The sequence below is a fragment of the Somniosus microcephalus genome, chromosome 9, assembly GCF_052327205.1.
Source record: "Somniosus microcephalus isolate GS21.2 chromosome 9, FLI_Smic_1.0, whole genome shotgun sequence".
Taxonomy (NCBI): Eukaryota; Metazoa; Chordata; class Chondrichthyes; order Squaliformes; family Somniosidae; genus Somniosus; species Somniosus microcephalus.
The window spans coordinates 65,600,727-65,624,890 of record NC_140995.1 but is presented as its reverse complement, the minus strand read 5'-3'; the positions used below and the strand labels follow the sequence as shown (position 1 = coordinate 65,624,890).

Sequence of the window (24,164 nt, the reverse complement as noted above, 5' to 3'; positions counted from 1 at the left end):
CCTAAGAAATTAAGAATAGTATTAGATCCAAAGAGGAGTCATATAAAGTTGCCAGAAAAAGTAGCAAGCCTGAGGATTGGGAGCAGTTTAGAATTCAGCAAAAAAGGACCAAGAGATTGATAAAGAGGGGAAAAATAAGAGTAAACTTGCAAGGAACATAAAAGCAGACTGTAAAAGCTTCTACAAGTATGTAAAAAGAAAAATATTCTTGAAGACAAATGTAGGTCCCTTACAGTCAGAAATGGGAGAATATATAATGGGGAACAAGGAAATGGCTGAGCAATTAAACAAATACTTTGGTTCTGTCTTCACGGTAGAGGACACAAATAACTTTCCAGAAATGCTAAGGAACCAAGGGTCTAGTGAGAAGGAGGAACTAAAGGAAATTAGTATTAGTAAAAAAAAGTGCTGGAGAAATTAATGGGACTTAAAGCTGATAAATCCCCAGGGCCTGATAATCTGCATCCCAGAGTACTAAAAGAGGTAGCCATGGAAATAGTGGATGCATTGGTTGTCATCTTCCAAAATTCTATAGATTATGGAACAGTTCCTGCAGATTGGAGGGTGGCAAATGTAACCCCACTATTTAAAAAAGGAGAGAGAAAACAGGGAACTACAGACCGGTTAGCCTAACATCAGTAGATGGGAAATTGCTAGAGTCTATTATAAAGGATGTGATAACAGGACACTTAGAAAATATCAACACGATTAGACAAAGTCAACATGGATTTATGAAAGGAAATCGTGTTTGACAAAACTACTGGAGTTTTTTGAGGATGTAACTGGTAGAATAGATAAGGGAGAACCACTGGATGTAGTGTATTTGGATTTTCAGAAGGCCTTTGATAAAGTCCCACATAAGAGGTTAGTGTGCAAAATGAAAGCACATGGGATTGGGGGTAATATACTGGCATGGATTGAAAATTGGTTAACCGACAGGAAACAAAGAGTAGGAATAAATGGGTCTTTTTCAGGGTGGCAGGCAGTGACTAGTGGGGTACCGCAGAGATCAGTGCTTGGGCCTCAGCTATTCACAATATATATCAATGATTTGGATGAGGGAACCAAATGTAATATTTCCAAGTTTGCTGATGACACGAAACTAGGTGGGGTTGTGAGTTGTGAGGAGGATGCAAGGAGGCTTCAAGGGGATATAGACAAGCTAAGTGAGTGGGCAAGAACATGGCAAATGGAATATAATGTGGAGAAATGTGAAGTTATCTACTTTGGTCAGAAAAATAGAAAAGCAGAGTATTTTTTAAAGTGGTGTGAGATTGGGAAATGTTGGTGTTCAGGGGGACCTGGGTGTCCTTGTACATGAATCACTGAAAGTTAACATGCAGGTACAGCAAGCAATTAGGAAAGCAAATGGTATGTTGGCCTTTATTACAGGAGGATTTGAGTACAAGAGTAAAGACGTCTTATCACAATTATATAGGGCCTTGGTGCGAACACACCTGGAGTACTGTGTACAGTTTTGGTCTCCTTACCCAAGGAAGGATATACTTGCCATAGAGGGAGTGCAACAAAGGTTCACCAGACTGGTTCCTGGGATTGGGGGGGGGGGGGGGGGATTGTCCTATGAGGAGAGATTGAGTAGACTGGGTCTATATTGAGTAGACTAGGCCTATATTCTCTAGAGTTTAGAAGAATGAGAGATGATCTCATTGAAACATATAAAATTCTTACAGGGCTTGACAGGGTAGATGCAGGGAGGATGTTTCCCGTGGCTGGAGAGTCCAGAACCAGGAGTCACAGTCTCAGAATAAGGGGTCGGCCATTTAGGACTGAGATGAGGAGAAATTTCTTCACTCAGAGGGTGGTGAATCTTTGGAATTCTCTACACCAGAGGGCTGTGGAGGCTCAGTCATTGAGTATATTTAAGACAGAGTTCGATAGGTTTTTGGATATTAAGGGAATCAAGGGATTTGGGGAGAGTGCAGGAATGGAGTTGAGGTAGAAGATGAGCCATGATCTGACAATGCCTACTCCTATTTCTTATGTTATGTTCACTGTGTATATATCTATAATAAATTGGATACAGGCCTAAAGGGAGCAACATCGAAATATATAGATCATACAAACATAGGAAGCATCGTTAATGCTTTAGAAGAACAAAAAGGAAGCTGCAAAAGGATATTGATAAGATGGGGAAATGAGATCAAAAATGGCAGATGGAATTCAATGTCAACAACAACAACAACTTGCATTTATACAACACCTTTAACGTAGCAAGATGTCCCAAGGCACTTCACTGGAGTGATTAGCAAAATAAAGTGACACCAAGACACAGAAGGAGATATTAGAGCAGATAACCAAAAGCTTGGTCAAAGAGGTAGGTTTTAAGGAGCGTCTTAAAAAGGAGATAGAGAGGCGGCGAGGTTTAGGGAGGGAATTCCAGAGTTTAGGGCCTTGGCAGTTGAAGGCACGGCCACCAATGGCGGAGCGATGAAAATCGGGGCTGTTCAAGAGGCCAGAATTAGAGGAGTGCAGAGATCTCGGAGTGTTGTAGGGCTGGAGGAGGTCATACAGAGATTTTAAAATTAAGGCGCTGCCAGGCCAGGAGCCAATGTAGGTCAGCGAGCACAGGGGTGACGGGTGAACGGGACTTGGTGCGAGTTCGGACATGGGCAGCAGAGTTTTGGATGAGCTGAAGTTTACGGAGGGTGGAAGATGAGAGGCCAGCCAGGAGTGCGTTGGAATAGTCAAGTCTAGGGGTAACAAAGGCATGGGTGAGGGTTTCAGCAGCAGATGAGCTGAGCTGGGGCAGAGTTGGGTGATATACAGAGGTGGAAGTAGGCTGTTTTGGTCATGGCGCGTATGTGTGGTCAGAAGCTCATCTCGAGGTCAAATACGACACCAATGTTGCAAAGGTCTGGTTCAGCCTCAAGACAGTTGCTGGGGAGAGGGATGGAGTCGATGGCTAGGGATTGGGATCGGAGTTTGTGGTGGGGACCGAAGACAATGATTTTGGCCTTCCCAATATTTAGTTGGAGGAAATTTCTGCTCATCCAGTACTGGATGTCAGACGAGCAGTGTGACAAATTAAAAACAGTGGTGGGGTCAAGAGAGGTGGTAGTGAGGTAGAGCAGGGCGTCGTCAGCATACCTCTGGAACCTGATGTGTGAGCAGAGGGATTAGGGGTGATATATTCAGAGGACAATAAAGGCAGCACCTCAGGTGTAGAAACCATTAAGTTGTGGATTACTACAATGGAATTCCAGGTTTTATTAATAAAGTTAGAGAATATAAGAGAGATTAGGATGCGCATATATAAAACTTTAGTAAGACCTCAGTTTGAGCTCCACACAATAGGAGGGATATTGAGGCTATAGGGAGTGAACAACACAGATTCATGAAGATGCTGCCTGGTGTGAGGAAATACAAATAAGACGACTTGTAAAATTGAGGCCTTTTCTTTAGAACGCAGATTATGGGATGATAGGATAGAACTATTTCAAATGATGAAAGAACAGGATAGGACAGATAGAAGCAGACCAATGTTCCCACTAATTTTTTGTTGGTGCGCGGCCCCTTTAACAGGCTGCGCGGCCCATTCTAATTTCTACACGTGCGGTTTTTCCATTCAAAAGTCGGTGACCAGCTTGCGTGGGACCTACAGACCGCTGTGCAGCTGCACAGCTTAACGGGAACATTGAAGCAGACTGTTTCCAGTACGTGAGGGACCTTGAATGAGAGGCCATAGATACAAGATTAAATGTAAAAGATTTAGAACAAAGTACAAGAGAAACATCTTCACACAGAGAGTTGTGAGGCTGTGGAATTCACTCCCAGGGTTAGTGGTTGAGGCAGAAACTGTCAACATTCAAGATTAGATTGGATTGGTGAAGGAAGGAAAAAGGGTTGATGGGATATGGGAACAGGGTGGGAAAATGTGACTAGAACTATTTGCTCGTGTGGAGACTAAATGCAGACACGGACTGGTTGGACCGAATGGCCGGTTTCTGTGTTGTAACTCCTATGTATCTCCATGAATGCAAAAAGCTGTGACTGCTCTGTCAGCACATTGCTAGAAAACCAGGAATTTAAAAAAACATATTCTTTAACTGTACACTTCTGGCATCTAAAAATTCTACTCAGGATAGAAACCATTAAGTTGTGGATTACTACAAGGATTTCATTTCGAATTCAGACAAGCTGAATCAATGGCAGACTATTATGCCTGTACTTTTACTGCCCTGGGGTTGGAGCAGAGGTACTCAATCTGCACACACTGTCCACATGCATGGCATTTGTGCTCCAGCTGCACGATGCATCAAATTATGTCAGAAACGAAAAACAATCTTTTCAACTGAAATGTCTCTACCTAAAACTTGAAGCTGTCTTCTCAAATTCTGATAACCCTGCTGGGTATTGCCAGCACTTTGTTTTTATTTCATAATTGAAGTTCATGCTGCACACACACAGCAGCTCCAGGTTCAAGAATGATGAATAGCTTTCTGAATTTCATCTCTCTGGGCAAGATACCCCACTATCAGTATCAATTGTACAAATCACACATACTTATGGACTATTGGAGTGCTGAATCTTGATAGGCTTCTGTCTCATTCATACACACACGCGCACATACAATTATAACAAGAGGAATGCACAGCCCTGTTGAGATACAGCAGGTTGTTGGTAGTGAGGCTTCCATCAGCATAATGCTTAGAGGACATGCTGCATGATGGAAATCGTGCCGTGTTATCAGTAGGGCTGTATTTCAGGATTAACCCCATGCTGCAAGAGCTTTCCCGTCAGTTTCCGTTTTCTGCAGCATAATTTGTGTGAGGACTCACAATTTGCCATCCCTGAATGAGCGAACCAACACGCTGTCCTTTTTCACCGTGACTTCATCGCTGCAGTCTGGAGAAATGACCTTTAGAAGCAAAACAAAACAAGCTGCATTTAGAAGAAAAAAGGAAACTGATAGAACATCGAACAAAAGGCAAGAACCCATCTCAAAAGGGAATGTTTTTAGACCGCTGTCTTGGCGATAAACTGAACTAGGGTGTAAATATTTGGTTGATTTCAAATGATTCACTATGTCCTATTTGATTTATTTTCAACTGTATTAACAGTGAATTTTAGTCAGAAGTTTCAAGCTACTTGGTTAAATTATCTAGACTCGGGAGCCCATGAGCGATGCAGGTTAGTGGCTCGACAGATTTCTACACCATGTGGCAGTAACACAGGAGTGTTAGTGCAAGCTTTGCTGTCTCTCACAACGTGCCTCAGTACAAGTCTCGATATTTAAACTCGTTTCTGCAATAAATTTAAGTTCAAAAATACTTACCAGAGCTGGGTACCGTGAGGTCTTCCTTTTGTCTCCATTAGTACACTCTACACAGACAATTTTACCAATTAATTCATCGCTTAATCGCCTGTCTTCATCATCATCATCATCACTGGATGAAGACGACTCCTCTTCATCGGGGCTACAATGAAATGAGATTTCAGACAATGGCTGAAGTTATCCCGTTCACACTTACAACATCCAAGAGTCTCAGGTCAGGAGAAAAAAAGATACAAATCTCAGTGCACTTCCAGGTATTACAAAAAAGATACAGTACGATCTACGTGAACATAGGACAAATGGTGGAAGTAACAAGTACATTATGACACTAGCTAAACAACGTGCACAAAAACCGAACAGTCAAAAAGTCACCACACTTTCTGTTGTGGCAAGTGCTTTGTTTAAAGCGAGGAACATTGAAGTACTTAACAGGCAGTGCAGTGGGAGAAAGACAGCCGAGCCGAACTCATGCAGAAAAGGGCATGCACGGGAGGGGGCGGGGTGGGTCTGCAAAGGCATCTTTGGGTGGGGAAGTGCAGTTGGTCAGGTAAAAACTCCATGTGATCGTGGGGACAGCCTTTGTGCTGAAGTAGACGCCCCATCAATGAGTCTTGCCCAGCTGGGCCGTCTTAAAGTGGCCGGAGATGTTTTGAGAACGTGACTTGTATTGACAGCTTTCTTTTAACGTGCAGTGGGAGCAGTCAAAGAACAGCTGAGAATTTGTAAAGAGGATTTGCACTCCTCAGATTTCAGAAATGAAGTGCCTCACTGATTCATTGATTTCAGCTCAAATATACCAGCTCTGGTTTTAAAAGTGCAAATGATGCACCATTTGTGCTTGTATGTGCAGTTTTATATATTCGATGTATATTCCATAGTAATTTTTGTTGTGAAATTGAGCAGCTTCCCTGCTAAAATAAGCCTGCAAACATGCTAGTGATTTTTTTTAAAAGCATAACATAACCACAATGCTTTGACCGTGCTGCAATTCACTTTAGGAATTTGATTAACTCAGTGATTTGAAAAAAGCAGTCCACAGACAAACATTTTGCATCGAATGAGCGTTTCACGACAGCTCTAGAAACCACACCCATGGAACAGAAATACAACACAGGTACATCTTTACCAAGAGTAACCCTTTGTGCAAGAGAACATTGCACTAGTCTCAAAATTAAATTTCTGTTTACCTTTTTAATTGAACAGGACGGTCACACTTTGAGCTGCTACTTTCAGCTTTATATCTGCATTTAATGGCAAAGATCGATCTTTCAGAATTGGATTAGACATAAATCATTCCCAAATGATAGAGATCATTCCCGCGACTGAGTCAGTGACTTTGGGACATTGCTTGGGAATCTTACTGCACATTGTCCCAAAGCCCTGCATTTTGAATTGAACAGCGCCGATTTGTATGTATTTACCAAATTAAATTGGGTGACATAGAGAATGCTTTCATAATCAAGTGCTCAATAGTTTGATCTTTAATTTCTTCAAAACCTAGCAGGTTGGAAGATTATGTTGAAAATGATTGCTTTTAATAATGGAAGAATTAGAATTATGATCAAAGATCAAGAACATGTATTTTACTGCGAACTGCAAAAACAGTTAGTAAGCAGGCAAATCTAAATGTAAAAAGGTGGAGATATCAAAAATCCTACAATCTTCTATAGGGTTTGCACCCTTCTCCAGCTGTGCTTACCATCTGAAAAGCTGAAAGAAAAACAGAAAATGCTGCAAACACTCAGCAATTGTGCAGCGAACAGACAAGTCAGCATTTCAATTGTGGACCCTTCTTCAGAACTGGAGAATATTCGAAATGAACAGCAGAGCCCAAGGAAAGGGGGAGGGGAAAAATACACACAGATACAAAGCAGATGGTTTAAAAAGCAGAAGTGATATTAGCACAGGACAATAGGAGGCATAAGGAGGGAAATCACAGAAATGAAAGACATTAATGAGACCAGAGAGGGTGTGACTAGTAAAGGAGGTGGGGGATAAAACAGGTAGAAATGGAAGCACAAAAAACGGGTCAAGTAGAGCAGACGCCAGCGGCCCAGAAGGCTCCACATCTGAAATGACAACTTGCCCGTTCTCTCCACAGATGCTGGCTGACCTGCTGTGCGTTTCCAAAACTTTTCGTTTCACTTTCCACCATCTGCAGTTTTTTCTGCTTTTGGGTTATCCATAAAACTGACCTTTTAACTTGCAATTTTAATGGGTCACCTGCTGTAAACATCAAATGCAAACACTAGATTGCACAGTTAATAGAAAACAGCAGCTCTCCACATACTCAAAAAAAGGTTTCTGTTTCTTGCAGGAATCCCAGGGTCCTGCTTCATAGGCTCTTAAACCACACGGTTAAGCAGCGCCTCAATTTAAAAATTCTCATCCTCATTTTCAAATCCCTCCATGGCCTCGCCCCTCCCTATCTCTGTAATCTCCTCCAGTCCCACAACCCCCAGAGATATCTGCTCTCCTCCAATTCTGCCCTCGAGCAACCCTGATTATAAAATCGCTCAACCATTGGTGGCTCTGCCTTCTGTTGCCTCGGCCCTAAGCTCTGGAATGCCCTGCCTAAACCTCCCCGCTTCTCTACACCTCTTTCCTTGATTAAGACGCTCCTTAAAACCTACCTCTTTGACCAAACTTTTGGTCACCTGCCCTAATTTCTCCTTATGTGGCTCGGTATCAAATTTTGTGTCTTAGAATACTCCTATCTTGGGATGTTTTACTACATTAAAAGCGCTATATAAATACAAAGTATTGTTGTTAAACCACACAGAAGATACTTCACTACATCTAAAGGACAACTAGCTCCACAGTAGCCATGAGAGCCACCTTTGAGACCCTGCAACGGACTGGGAGGTGGGTGCGGAGAATCGAGAAAGTCTAAGAGAATCAAGTGATATGGTAATCGGGAGGAAAGTGGAGTTGAGGTCGAAGATCAGCCATGATCTTACTGAATGGCGGCGCAGGCTCGTATGGCCTACTCCTGCTCCTATTTCTTATGTTATCTTAAAGTGTTAGACCCATCACCAACCTGTGCTCATGAGTTCCGAAGTAACAGAGGATTGATGAAGGGAATGCAATGGATGTTGTCTACATGGATTTTAGGAAGGCATTTGACAAAGTACCACATAGAAGGCTGGTTAACAAAATTGAGGCTCATGGAATAGGTGGGTCAGTGGCAGCTTGGATAAGGAATTGGCTTAAGGATAGAAAACAGCGAGTTGTGGTAAATGGCTGTTTTTCAGACTGGAGGATGGTAGACAGTGGTGTTCCCCAAGGGTCAGTGCTGGGGCCATTGCTTTTTTTGATATATATAAATGACCTGGATATTGGAATACAGAGTAGAATTTCTAAATTTGCCGATGACACCAAACTTGGGGGTGTGGCAAACAGTGATGATGATACCAATCGACTGCAACAGGACATAGAAAGGCTAGCAGAATGGGCAGACAACTGGCTGATGGAATTTAATACAGAGAAGTGTGAGGTGATGCATTTTGGCAGAAGGAAGGAACCGGGAGAGGCAATATACACTTAATTACAAAGTTTTAAAGAGTGTGCAGGGACAGAGTGACCTGGGAGATAATGTGTATAGGTCCCTGAAGGTGGCAGGACATATTGAGAGAGTGGTTAGCAAAGCATATGGGATCTTGAGCTTCATAAATAGGAGGTATTGAGTACAAAAGTAGAGAAGTTATGTTGAACCTTTATAAAGCGCTGGTTAGGCCACAACTGGAGTATTGCGTCCAGTTCTGATCACCACACTTTAGGAAGGATGTGAAGGCCCTTGAGAGGGTGCAGAGGAGATTTACCAGAATGGTTCCGGGGATGGGGGATCTTAGCTACAAGGACAGGTTGGAGGTTTTGGGCAAGAGATATGGGGGGGGGGGGGGAAACGTGAGAAAAAAACTTTTTTACGCAGCGAGTGGTGAGGACCTGGAACTCGCTGCCGACGGAAGTGGTGGAAGCGGAGACACAATGTTTTCAAGGGGAGACTGGTTAGGCCCTTGAGGGAAATAAACTTGCAGGGCTACGGGGATAGAGCGGGGGAATGGGACTGACTGGATTGCTCTAGAGAGCCGGCACAGACTCGATGGGCCGAATGGCCTCCTTCTGTTCCGTTATGACTCTATGACACTGGCAGTGAAGTCGAGCAATTGCCTATGTTATGCAACGATTCAGTTTCTTTCGTGGTACAGAGTGCATGCATAAACAGGATAACCTGAGCTCAACATTTATTGGGAGATACAGTCCCCGTAGCTTATACCTAATGAGTTGGTGTCAACACAATTTGCCCGCTATACGCAGTGGCCAATGTAACAAATGATGGTGTGAAGTAGTGGATACATGAAAGAACTTGGGATATTTCTGTTCAGCACATAAAGAGGGTGCTTCAGCAGCCTACACTTGACAAATAATGAACATTGGAACAGCAGAAGGCAATTCAGCCCCTCCAGTCTGATCCATCATTCAATTAGATCATAGCTGATCTGTATCTTAACTCTATCCACCCACCTTGGTTCCGTAACCTTTAATACCCTTACCCAACAAAAATCGATCAATCTCAGTGCTGAAGTTTTCAATTGACCCCCAGTCTCAACAGCCTTCTGTGGGAAAGAAAGTTCCAAATTTCCACTATCCTTTGTGTGATGGAGAGCTTCATGACATCACCCTGAAACGGCCTATCTCCAATTTTAAGGTTCTGCCTTAAATTGCTCAACTTTGCTAAGATTAAAGCCCTGGAACTGTCAGGCATTTGTAGGGGTTGGGGGAGTTAAAAGGGACGGGTGTGTGTTCTCTCATCTTAAAATGGAGCTGGAATGCCTCACCTCAATTCTTTATTATTTATAAGATGAATTGTATTTAACTCCAATTTTTTCCATTGAGAAGCAAAACATTGGCCTATGTAATCTCTTTCCAAAGTATAAAATGGAGCCAAGGTGTCCAGCTCAGCAAGAAGCAGTGGAAAGAGTCGGAGAGACCACAGGGGAGCAGGGGGCGGGGTTTAGGATTTAATGACACTTTAACTGCCTGAAATAGCTGGCCCGTTCAATGCGGTTTAAGTGGCACCTTTGCAATTGACGTTTACAGTGATGGCAAATGGTTAGAGCCATTTGCCTGATATAGGAGGCTGCCAGTGATAAGCAGGGGGCGGTGAGAGTGGTGGGGACTGCAGTATCATTTGCTTATTGTGTTGGAACAGCTAAGAAACAGACATGTTCTTCAATACTGCAGGTTGGATCACTCACTATACTCCGTTACCGAGCCGACTGGGTTACACAGGGAGCAGAGGCAAAGGCATTTCCTTCCAGGGGGAGCAGGCCAACAAAAAAAACCGTCAGCAATAAAATCTTCACTAGCCACTGTCGCAAGCCCTTGCCTGCCAATACAGTGACATGGGTGGTGCTGCCTTCTTGCTCTACGTGATCAACGCAGAGTATAATATGGAGACAAACTGCAACAAGAAAAAAAGGATCGGTCACAAACTACTGAATTTCTTCAAATTTGCAGTGATCCTCCCCAGTAGTGGAGAGAGAACACTGCCTGGGGCGCACTTCAATTCCACAAACAAGTTACTTATGATAGCTTTCAAGAAATTCAATAAATGGGCGTGAAAGAGACTACTGACTACAAGGTCTTGTGAGAGGAGTAAACAGTAGTGAGAGGAGTAAACAGTAATGAGTAGTTAGAGACATTATTCAAATCATTACTGTTTAAATGTGAGAAAAAAAGTTCTCAAGGATGAAAATTGATGGAGATTGTGTGTTTGACAGCTGTCACTACTGTTGGATCTCCCGGTGGACAGTCTTTCGGGGTAGTTCTGTTGCTCTCCTGCGTTGAAAGACAATACACTGAAAATGGATCAGGGACTCGATAGATTGACAGCTGGCACTTTATCTTGTTTCGGGATGAGAATGTGCAGCAAGCGAATTCTGGTACTTCTAGCACTTTACATAACTCGACAGATAGAAAAGAACACAAGGTAGGCTGGGGGTGCAGCGCAGTGGTGTCTGCCTGCAGCCCAGGCGAATGCAGTTAAAAATCTTAACTTTCTCACGACTGGAAGATTCCCACCTGAAACAATTTAGAAAAAGTGTCAACCCAGTTCTTTGTGGGTGTGACTCTGAGGAAGCATCCATCCAGATTGGGTTAACAATTTGTATTTATATAGCGCCTTTAACATAGTAAAACGTCCCAAGGCGCTTCACAGGAGTATTAAAAGACAAAAAATTTGACACGAACCACATAAGGAGAAATTAGGGTAGGTGACCAAAAGCTTGGTCAAAGAGGTAGGTTTTAAGGAGCGTCTTAAAAGGAGGAAAGAGAGGTAATGAGGCGGAGAGGTCGATGCAATCATCCACGATAAGCTCATGGATCGCAAGTGAACGGACATTCTGGAGGGAAATGCAGAGAGGGTCGGTGATGGCTGCCGCACTGCCAGCATCCACAGGGTCAGCGCTGGGGGGGGGGGGTGAGTTGGATGGGGAGGAGATTGGCAAGATTTGCCCCCAGTGGGCGTGCTGGGCAGGAAGGTCGGCGAGAGAGAGTAGGATGGGACAGTTGAGGTTGCTGCTCGTAAGGCGGCAGCGACGAGTGCCTCGATGGGCCCTTCGTAGGATGCCAAAAGAGGCACAGAGGGAAGCTGTGGGCTTATCCAAGAGGGAGTCAAGCCTGGGACAGCGGCAGGAGAGTAGGAAGGTCGAAGAGTAATGAAGGATTGGGGTAGGGATTTGGGAGGAAAGTGTATTTGAGAGAGGGGAGATGAAAGGAGGCATGACGACAGGAGAGTGCGGTCAGGGAGGGATAGAGAGAAAAGGAAAAGTGGAGGAAAAAAATTGAAGAGTATTGAATGGCTCGGGTCCGGAGCGGCAGCCAAAGTGCACACGCGAATGGTCACGGGAAAAGCTCAGGTTACATAGGCCTGTTTAAATATAATAATTAATGGAATACATGTTTCCTGGTAGCAGGGAATAGGTTGGAGACAATAGTAGGGAGACCAGGCTCAAAGTCAGAGGTCCTATGGAAGGACAAAGCCGACGTAAGCAGGATGGGGCCGGTACGGAGCATTGACGAGCCGCTGTCCATAGCAGGTGAGTGAAGTCCAGAAGCTATTTGAAAGGTAGAGAGGTCAAGAATGGAGGTTGTTGCCGTCAGAATGAGAGTCAATAGCAGTGCAGAAAGATGATGGCTAAATTGAGGCAAGTTGGAGGTCACCGTAGAAAAAGTAAAACAAGCCAGCGACAGCAAGAGAAAACAGCAGCTGCTACCTACAAGCCAGCAGAACTGAAAAACCAGTAGAACCAGTTCAGCAGAGACACAGCCACAGTTTACAGGTAAAAATATTTTAGCAGCAGAGATAGAGACATAGCAGGTAAGTCTTACAGTGTAATCCAGTGTAGACCAGTGCATAAACGTAGTGTAATCCAGTGTAGTTCAAAGCAGAAACGTAGTGTAGATGTCCAAAGAAGTCCAGGAGATCGGAAGCCAATTTGATAAAAGAATTCCGCAGCATAAGACTTGAAGTGACTGAAAAGCAGAGCAACGCCACAGCCACCGAGTCAAACCATGTAGTCAACCAGAGTCCTGTTCGCGGGGAATCCAGTGATGGAAATCAAGTTCCAGCAGTTGAACTAACCACATAAGGAGATATTAGGACAAATGACTAAAAGCTCGGTCAAAGAGGGAGATTTTAAGGGGCATCTTAAAAGAGGAAAGAGAGGTAGAGAGCTGTGGGCCCAGATAGCTGAAGGAACGGCCTCCAATGGTGGAGCGATGGAAATCGTAGATGCTCAAGAGGCCAGAGTTGGAGGAATGCAGAATCCTCGGAGGGTTGTAGGGCTGGAGGAGGTTACAGAGATAGGGAGGAGGAAGGCCATGGAGGGATTTGAACTCAAGGATGAGAATTTTCAATTTGAGACATTGGGTTAAGGCCTACAGTTGGGACAAACAAGAGGAAACTTTGCTTAGCATCTGGTCATTTTGTACCTGATCTTTGAGCGGCAGGAGCTGACTCCAGTTGCAAAACGGAAGCACATGCTATTCCTAGCACTGGCAGAACTCAATGGAATCAACACAAAAATATAATGAAACTTCAGGCTGGGATGGAGACTTATGCTAAACCTGATGCTGCTGTAGTTAAGTTTTTGCGTTCAATTGGTCTCAGATGTGTTGACGTGTTTCCATTCATTTCTGTACTGTCCTAGCATGTAGCTAGGCTAAATTTTAAATCTGAAGTCTCCTTTTATGTAAATAACAATCAACCACCCAAGGTGTTGCATATGGAGAGTCAAAACCAAGTGTCGTCTTGCGGTAAAGCAGGCTTGAAGGGGAGAGGATAATTGGATCAAGGCCCATAGACAATATTCAGCCTCTAATTTCAAGCCATATATTCTGACCTCATATTTAGATTTCCATTATATAATTTCCTACCTTCGTATTTATAATGGACATTACCTTGGACTTGTCGCTCTGCAATTACACCCTCCCACCTGTGGTGGCACTGCAGTGTCTCCACTGACAGGATTACATGGGCAGTTTGCTATAATTGCACATGCCTGTCACATTACTAGTGTGAATGCAGGAATTTATAACTTATAAAGTTGGAGGAAGTGTGCATAGTTATATAATTTTTAAAATGTTTAGGAAAATGTAATAACTGCAGTGACATTTTTACAAGGTAGGTCTAGTACTTGCCCTGAGGATTTGCTAAATGGGCAGCCATTTACAAAAAGCAGTACTCTGGGATGGAGAGACAGTGTGACAAGTATTTTGGTAACAGGAAGTGTTGTTTTTCACAGTACACTTTGGGAAACCGAGGCGTGGAAAAATTATTTTTGAACTCCAGCAAAAAGATTTTGAAAATGAATCTAGGTCAGGCGTAAAGCATTTATACAGGGATGTAGAGAATTACAATCTACACATAAAAATTTGCTCATAAAAAGTCTGGGATATCTTATTATTCAGCTTCACGTTCCATAGCCGTGCACTAGAAGTTATTACTCACATTGGATTGGACCTCCTTCCCCGGTTAGACTTCTTTCCGATGACGGGGGTGCCAAAGTGTTCTGGGTTAGTAAGAGGCAACTGGTCAAGCGTCTAAAACATCAAGCAAAACACAGGTTAGCGGATCGATAGAAAACACAGCACAAAATAAGCAACTGATGATGCTTCATTTCTCCACTAACCTCACTCTCTGCAAAGTGTCTCTCTCCTTTCAGGCAGAGTGAAGTCCGTCTCAATGTTCTCTCATCACCATCATCAAAAACTGTAAACAGATACACAACATTGGCCAGGCAAATTACTGTAACAGGATACATTTTTACCCTCATGTCATTGTGAGCAGAAAGGCATTCTTAAGAAACAGAAAAACTCCACCAGCCCCAATAGTTTTGGAAAAAAACCCCACAAACATTGATCGTCATTCTATGGGACGTCAGGTTCATTGCTGCAATTGTTGAAGTTCACCTCGAACCCAGCCAGTCCCCATCCCGGGACTTGAGCACATAGGAACATACCAACAGGTCATTCAGCCCGTCGAGTCAGTTTATCCATTCAAATGAGATCATGACTGATCTGTATCCTAACTCCATTTACCCGCCGTGGCTCCATATCCCTCAATACCCTTATCTAGTAAAAATCTATCGATCTCAAATTTAAAATTCTTAATTGAGCTAGCATCTCGTGCTTTTTGTGGGAGAGAGTTCCATACTTCCACCACCCTTTGTGTGAAGAAGCACTTCCCAACTTTTCTCCTGAATGACTCGGCTTTCATTTTAAAGTTATGTCCCCTTGTCCTAGACTCCCTCAACAGTGGAAAAAAATTCTCTATCTATCCTGTCAATTCCTTTCAAAATAGTAAAACCTCAATCAAATCATCCCATAACCTCCTATATTCCAGGGAATATAATCACTCCTCATAATTTAATCCTTGTAGCCCTGGTAACATGCTGGTGAATCTGCAATGCACTCCTTCCAAGGACAATATATCCTTTCTAAGGTGCAGTGCCCAAAACTTTACACAGTACTCCAGATGTGGTCAAACCAAGGCTTTGTATAGCAGTAGCAAAACTTCCTCCCCATTATAATCTAGCCCCTCGATATAATGGCTAACATTCCATTAGCCTTTTTTATTATATTTTATAGCTGACTACTAATGTTCCCCCTAATTTGTTTTGGGTGCGCAAAACTTAACATTGCAAAAGCCGGTCCTGGGCTGCACGGGACTGGCAGAGAGCTGCACAGCTTATAGGAAACATTGCTGACTACTACATTTTAGCGACCTGTGTATATGGACCCCTAAATCTCTTTGGACCGCCACTCGCCCTAGCTTTTCACCATTTAAATAATACTCGGATCTAGCCTTTTTCGTCCAAAATGGATGACCTCACGTTGGATGGCCTGCGTTGAAATCCATCTGCTACAGTTTTTCTCCACTCACTTAATGTATCAATGTCTCATTGTAATGTTATGCTCCCATCTACACGATTTACTATGTCACCTATTTTTGTGTCATCGGAAAACTTGGATAAATGGCTCTCTTATGTGTTATCTAAGTCATTAATAAATATAGTGAATAGTTGAGACCCCAGCACAGATCATTGTGGGATACCACTAGTCACTTCCTTGCAATTCGATTACATACCCATTATCTGTACTCTGTCTTCTACCGCCTAACCAATTTCCTAACCAGGTCAGTAATTTGCCTTCAATGCCATGACCTTTAATTTTAGCCAACATGCCTATTGAATGCCTTCTGGAAGTCCATATTAACTACATCCATATACAGTCCCCTGTCTACTACTTCAGTTACTTCCTCAAAAAATTCAATTCGGTTAATCTGATATGACCTACCCTTTACAAAGCCATGTTGGCTCTCTCTAATCAGCTCAAATTTCTCCAAGTGCTCAGTTCATTATAGATTCCAATAACTTCCCCACGACAGATGTTAGACTAACATGTCTATAATTTCCCAGTTTCTCTTTCTCACCTTTCTTAAATAATAGCCAAGGCTGACACTCCAGTGCAGTACTGAATGCTGCCCCATCAGAGGCACCATACTTCAGATAAAGCATTAGTGCCAGTGCCATGTCTACCCTTTTCAGGTGGGCGTTCCAAGATTCCATGGCACTATTTGAAGAGCAGAGTTTTCTTCCAGGGTGCAGGCCAACATTCCTCCCTCAGCCAGTACCATGAAAATGACCATAACCCGTCATTCACAATGTTGGTATTTGTGGGATCTTCCTATGTGTAAAGTGGATGCTGCACTTTCCAACATAATAATTACTGCATTTCAAAAGTAATTGATTCTATTAAGCACTTTTGAGGTATTTGAGTCACACGCCAAGAATTACATACAAATTACAGCACAGAAACAGGCCATTCGGCCCAAATGGTCCATGTCAGAGTTTATGCTCCACACGAGCTTCCTCGCATCCTACTTGATCTCTCTCATCAACATATCCTTCTATTCCTTTCTCCCTCATGTATTTATCTAGATTCCCCTTAAATGTATCTATGCTATTCGCCTCAACCACTCCCTGTGGTAGCGAGTTCCACATTCTAACCACTTTTTCCGGAATTCCTTATTGGATTTATTAGTGACTACATTATATTTATGAGTATGACCCCTAGTGTTGAACTCCCTCGCAAGTGGAAACACCTTCTCTAGGTCCACCCTATCAAACCTCCATAATTTTAAAGACCTCTCTATTAGGTCACCTCTCAGTCTTCTCCAGCCCCAAGCCTGTTCAGTCTTTCCCAATAATTATAACCTCTCAATTCTGGTAACATCCTTGTAAATATTTTTTGTACCTTCTCCAGTGCCTCAATATCCTTTTTGTAATATGGAGACCAGAACTGTGCACAATACTCAGTGTGGTCTCAACAAGGTTCGGTACAAGGTTAACATAACTTCTCCGCTTTTCAATTATATTCCTCTAGAAATGAGCCCCACTGCTGGGTTTGCACTTTTTATGCCCCATATAACTTTTTTCCGTTCTTCAGTGCCGAGGGGATTAGTAATTACTGCAAGCTAACCTAGTCCTTCTTTGTATCATGTGTATCTGGGGAAACTGGATCAGGTTGCAGATGGGTTGGAATAGACAGCTTAGTTTCCACAGCCCACACTCATTCAAAATGGTGAGAGAGATTATTGGGGACAAAAATAACTACAAGCAATTCTGGAGCCAATGGTAACTGAAAGTAACTACCCCATTTATTTTTGTTAATTTATGAACCCAACTGATCAACAACACAGTTGTCACTGCTGCCCACTGACTACCTGCATGGGTTTCCAAGGTTCAAGTAGCATGATGTACAGCATGCAACTTATAATGCTGAGCCCCTCTAAAACCAAACAAAGTGGTCACCTCCCTCACACCCAGGTGAAAAAAAACCTAGTCATATGCATTCCTGGAAGGTGCTAGGAGTTGACTGAAAGATCCTCTTTATTCTCCAGAGGCAGCTCGAAGAACAAATCCTGCACATCCTGGGATACCCTCGTACACCCTGCACATCCTGGGATACCCTCGTACACCCTGCACATCCTGGGATACCCCCGTACACCCTGCACATCCTGGGATACCCCCGTACACCCTGCACATCCTGGGATACCCTCGTACACCCTGCACATCCTGGGATACCCTCGTACACCCTGCACATCCTGGGATACCCCCGTACACCCTGCACATCCTGGGATACCCCCGTACACCCTGCACATCCTGGGATACCCTCGTACACCCTGCACATCCTGGGATACCCCTGTACACCCTGCACATCCTGGGATACCCCCGTACACCCTGCACATCCTGGGATACCCTCGTACACCCTGCACATCCTGGGATACCCTCGTACACCCTGCACATCCTGGGATACCCCCGTACACCCTGCACATCCTGGGATACCCCCGTACACCCTGCACATCCTGGGATACCCTCGTACACCCTGCACATCCTGGGATACCCCCGTACACCCTGCACATCCTGGGATACCCTCGTACACCCTGCACATCCTGGGATACCCCCGTACACCCTGCACATCCTGGGATACCCCCGTACACCCTGCACATCCTGGGATACCCTCGTACACCCTGCACATCCTGGGATACCCTCGTACACCCTGCACATCCTGGGATACCCTCGTACACCCTGCACATCCTGGGATACCCCCGTACACCCTGCACATCCTGGGATACCCCCGTACACCCTGCACATCCTGGGATACCCTCGTACACCCTGCACATCCTGGGATACCCTCGTACACCCTGCACATCCTGGGATACCCTCGTACACCCTGCACATCCTGGGATACCCCCGTACACCCTGCACATCCTGGGATACCCTCGTACACCCTGCACATCCTGGGATACCCTCGTACACCCTGCACATCCTGGGATACCCCCGTACACCCTGCACATCCTGGGATACCCCCGTACACCCTGCACATCCTGGGATACCCCCGTACACCCTGCACATCCTGGGATACCCCCGTACACCCTGCACATCCTGGGATACCCCCGTACACCCTGCACATCCTGGGATACCCCCGTACACCCTGCACATCCTGGGATACCCCCGTACACCCTGCACATCCTGGGATACCCTCGTACACCCTGCACATCCTGGGATACCCCCGTACACCCTGCACATCCTGGGATACCCCCGTACACCCTGCACATCCTGGGATACCCTCGTACACCCTGCACATCCTGGGATACCCCCGTACACCCTGCACATCCTGGGATACCCCCGTACACCCTGCACATCCTGGGATACCCCCGTACACCCTGCACATCCTGGGATACCCCCGTACACCCTGCACATCCTGGGATACCCTCGTACACCCTGCACATCCTGGGATACCCCCGTACACCCTGCACATCCTGGGATACCCCCGTACACCCTGCACATCCTGGGATACCCTCGTACACCCTGCACATCCTGGGATACCCTCGTACACCCTGCACATCCTGGGATACCCCCGTACACCCTGCACATCCTGGGATACCCTCGTACACCCTGCACATCCTGGGATACCCCCGTACACATCCTGGGATACCCTCGTACACCCTGCACATCCTGGGATACCCCCGTACACATCCTGGGATACCCTCGTACACCCTGCACATCCTGGGATACCCCCGTACACCCTGCACATCCTGGGATACCCTCGTACACCCTGCACATCCTGGGATACCCTCGTACACCCTGCACATCCTGGGATACCCCCGTACACCCTGCACATCCTGGGATACCCTCGTACACCCTGCACATCCTGGGATACCCCCGTACACCCTGCACATCCTGGGATACCCTCGTACACCCTGCACATCCTGGGATACCCTCGTACACCCTGCACATCCTGGGATACCCCCGTACACCCTGCACATCCTGGGATACCCTCGTACACCCTGCACATCCTGGGATACCCTCGTACACCCTGCACATCCTGGGATACCCCCGTACACCCTGCACATCCTGGGATACCCCCGTACACCCTGCACATCCTGGGATACCCCCGTACACCCTGCACATCCTGGGATACCCCCGTACACCCTGCACATCCTGGGATACCCCCGTACACCCTGCACATCCTGGGATACCCCCGTACACCCTGCACATCCTGGGATACCCCCGTACACCCTGCACATCCTGGGATACCCTCGTACACCCTGCACATCCTGGGATACCCCCGTACACCCTGCACATCCTGGGATACCCTCGTACACCCTGCACATCCTGGGATACCCCCGTACACCCTGCACATCCTGGGATACCCCCGTACACCCTGCACATCCTGGGATACCCTCGTACACCCTGCACATCCTGGGATACCCTCGTACACCCTGCACATCCTGGGATACCCCCGTACACCCTGCACATCCTGGGATACCCTCGTACACCCTGCACATCCTGGGATACCCTCGTACACCCTGCACATCCTGGGATACCCTCGTACACCCTGCACATCCTGGGATACCCCGTACACCCTGCACATCCTGGGATACCCCCGTACACCCTGCACATCCTGGGATACCCTCGTACACCCTGCACATCCTGGGATACCCTCGTACACCCTGCACATCCTGGGATACCCCCGTACACCCTGCACATCCTGGGATACCCCCGTACACCCTGCACATCCTGGGATACCCTCGTACACCCTGCACATCCTGGGATACCCCCGTACACCCTGCACATCCTGGGATACCCTCGTACACCCTGCACATCCTGGGATACCCCCGTACACCCTGCACATCCTGGGATACCCCCGTACACCCTGCACATCCTGGGATACCCTCGTACACCCTGCACATCCTGGGATACCCCCGTACACCCTGCACATCCTGGGATACCCCCGTACACCCTGCACATCCTGGGATACCCCCGTACACCCTGCACATCCTGGGATACCCCCGTACACCCTGCACATCCTGGGATACCCCCGTACACCCTGCACATCCTGGGATACCCCCGTACACCCTGCACATCCTGGGATACCCTCGTACACCCTGCACATCCTGGGATACCCCCGTACACCCTGCACATCCTGGGATACCCCCGTACACCCTGCACATCCTGGGATACCCTCGTACACCCTGCACATCCTGGGATACCCCCGTACACCCTGCACATCCTGGGATACCCCCGTACACCCTGCACATCCTGGGATACCCTCGTACACCCTGCACATCCTGGGATACCCCCGTACACCCTGCACATCCTGGGATACCCTCGTACACCCTGCACATCCTGGGATACCCTCGTACACCCTGCACATCCTGGGATACCCTCGTACACCCTGCACATCCTGGGATACCCCCGTACACCCTGCACATCCTGGGATACCCCCGTACACCCTGCACATCCTGGGATACCCCCGTACACCCTGCACATCCTGGGATACCCCCGTACACCCTGCACATCCTGGGATACCCCCGTACACCCTGCACATCCTGGGATACCCTCGTACACCCTGCACATCCTGGGATACCCTCGTACACCCTGCACATCCTGGGATACCCCCGTACACCCTGCACATCCTGGGATACCCTCGTACACCCTGCACATCCTGGGATACCCCCGTACACCCTGCACATCCTGGGATACCCCCGTACACCCTGCACATCCTGGGATACCCCCGTACACCCTGCACATCCTGGGATACCCCCGTACACCCTGCACATCCTGGGATACCCCCGTACACCCTGCACATCCTGGGATACCCTCGTACACCCTGCACATCCTGGGATACCCTCGTACACCCTGCACATCCTGGGATACCCCCGTACACCCTGCACATCCTGGGATACCCCCGTACACCCTGCACATCCTGGGATACCCTCGTACACCCTGCACATCCTGGGATACCCCCGTACACCCTGCACATCCTGGGATACCCTCGTACACCCTGCACATCCTGGGATACCCTCGTACACCCTCCACATCCTGGGATACCCCCGTACACCCTGCACATCCTGGGATACCCTCGTACACCCTGCACATCCTGGGATACCCCCGTACACCCTGCACATCCTGGGATACCCTCGTACACCCTGCACATCCTGGGATACCCCCGTACACCCTGCACATCCTGGGATACCCCCGTACACCCTGCACACCCTGGGATACCCTCGTACACCCTGCACATCCTGGGATACCCTCGTACACCCTGCACATCCTGGGATACCCCCGTACACCCTGCACATCCTGGGATACCCCCGTACACCCTGCACATCCTGGGATACCCTCGTACACCCTGCACATCCTGGGATACCCCCGTACACCCTGCACATCCTGGGATACCCCCGTACACCCTGCACATCCTGGGATACCCTCGTACACCCTGCACATCCTGGGATACCCTCGTACACCCTGCACATCCTGGGATACCCCCGTACACCCTGCACATCCTGGGATACCCTCGTACACCCTGCACATCCTGGGATACCCCCGTACACCCTGCACATCCTGGGATACCCCCGTACACCCTGCACATCCTGGGATACCCCCGTACACCCTGCACATCCTGGGATACCCCCGTACACCCTGCACATCCTGGGATACCCTCGTACACCCTGCACATCCTGGGATACCCTCGTACACCCTGCACATCCTGGGATACCCCCGTACACCCTGCACATCCTGGGATACCCCCGTACACCCTGCACATCCTGGGATACCCTCGTACACCCTGCACATCCTGGGATACCCTCGTACACCCTGCACATCCTGGGATACCCCCGTACACCCTGCACATCCTGGGATACCCCCGTACACCCTGCACATCCTGGGATACCCCCGTACACCCTGCACATCCTGGGATACCCTCGTACACCCTGCACATCCTGGGATACCCTCGTACACCCTGCACATCCTGGGATACCCCCGTACACCCTGCACATCCTGGGATACCCTCGTACACCCTGCACATCCTGGGATACCCCCGTACACCCTGCACATCCTGGGATACCCTCGTACACCCTGCACATCCTGGGATACCCCCGTACACCCTGCACATCCTGGGATACCCTCGTACACCCTGCACATCCTGGGATACCCCCGTACACCCTGCACATCCTGGGATACCCTCGTACACCCTGCACATCCTGGGATACCCCCGTACACACTGCACATCCTGGGATACCCCCGTACACCCTGCACATCCTGGGATACCCCCGTACACCCTGCACATCCTGGGATACCCTCGTACACCCTGCACATCCTGGGATACCCCCGTACACCCTGCACATCCTGGGATACCCTCGTACACCCTGCACATCCTGGGATACCCCCGTACACCCTGCACATCCTGGGATACCCTCGTACACCCTGCACATCCTGGGATACCCTCGTACACCCTGCACATCCTGGGATACCCTCGTACACCCTGCACATCCTGGGATACCCCCGTACACCCTGCACATCCTGGGATACCCCCGTACACCCTGCACATCCTGGGATACCCTCGTACACCCTGCACATCCTGGGATACCCCCGTACACCCTGCACATCCTGGGATACCCCCGTACACCCTGCACATCCTGGGATACCCCCGTACACCCTGCACATCCTGGGATACCCCCGTACACCCTGCACATCCTGGGATACCCCCGTACACCCTGCACATCCTGGGATACCCTCGTACACCCTGCACATCCTGGGATACCCCCGTACACCCTGCACATCCTGGGATACCCCCGTACACCCTGCACATCCTGGGATACCCTCGTACACCCTGCACATCCTGGGATACCCTCGTACACCCTGCACATCCTGGGATACCCCCGTACACCCTGCACATCCTGGGATACCCCCGTACACCCTGCACATCCTGGGATACCCCCGTACACCCTGCACATCCTGGGATACCCTCGTACACCCTGCACATCCTGGGATACCCTCGTACACCCTGCACATCCTGGGATACCCTCGTACACCCTGCACATCCTGGGATACCCTCGTACACCCTGCACATCCTGGGATACCCTCGTACACCCTGCACATCCTGGGATACCCTCGTACACCCTGCACATCCTGGGATACCCCCGTACACCCTGCACATCCTGGGATACCCTCGTACACCCTGCACATCCTGGGATACCCTCGTACACACTGCACATCCTGGGATACCCTCGTACATCTTCGGCTCTCCTCGAACATCCTTGGCTCCCCTGTTTACACCCTGTTAAACCTCACTGATCCTCCTTAGACCCTATACACTCCTTACAGCTCCTTCAGTTTTCACAGAATCACAGAAACCCCACAGTGCAGAGAGAGGCCATTTCGGCCCATCGAGCCTGCACCGACACATATCCCACCCGATCCCCGTAACCCCTGCACCAACACATATCCCACCCTAT

General features: G+C 47.6%; 1 protein-coding gene across 1 annotated transcript in view; it reads right to left on the bottom strand.

Moving 5' to 3' along the window:
* Positions 1-24,164, bottom strand: part of arid4b (AT-rich interaction domain 4B) — a 203,098-nt gene that overhangs the window by 115,151 nt on the left and 63,783 nt on the right. The window contains exons 6-10 of the mRNA XM_085996722.1: positions 14,491-14,570; positions 14,310-14,401; positions 6,484-6,537; positions 5,297-5,438; positions 4,800-4,879 (exon numbers count right to left, since the gene is read on the bottom strand). Coding sequence (XP_085852848.1) covers positions 4,800-4,879; positions 5,297-5,438; positions 6,484-6,537; positions 14,310-14,401; positions 14,491-14,570 — 448 coding nt within the window. The remainder of the gene's footprint in view (positions 1-4,799; positions 4,880-5,296; positions 5,439-6,483; positions 6,538-14,309; positions 14,402-14,490; positions 14,571-24,164) is intronic.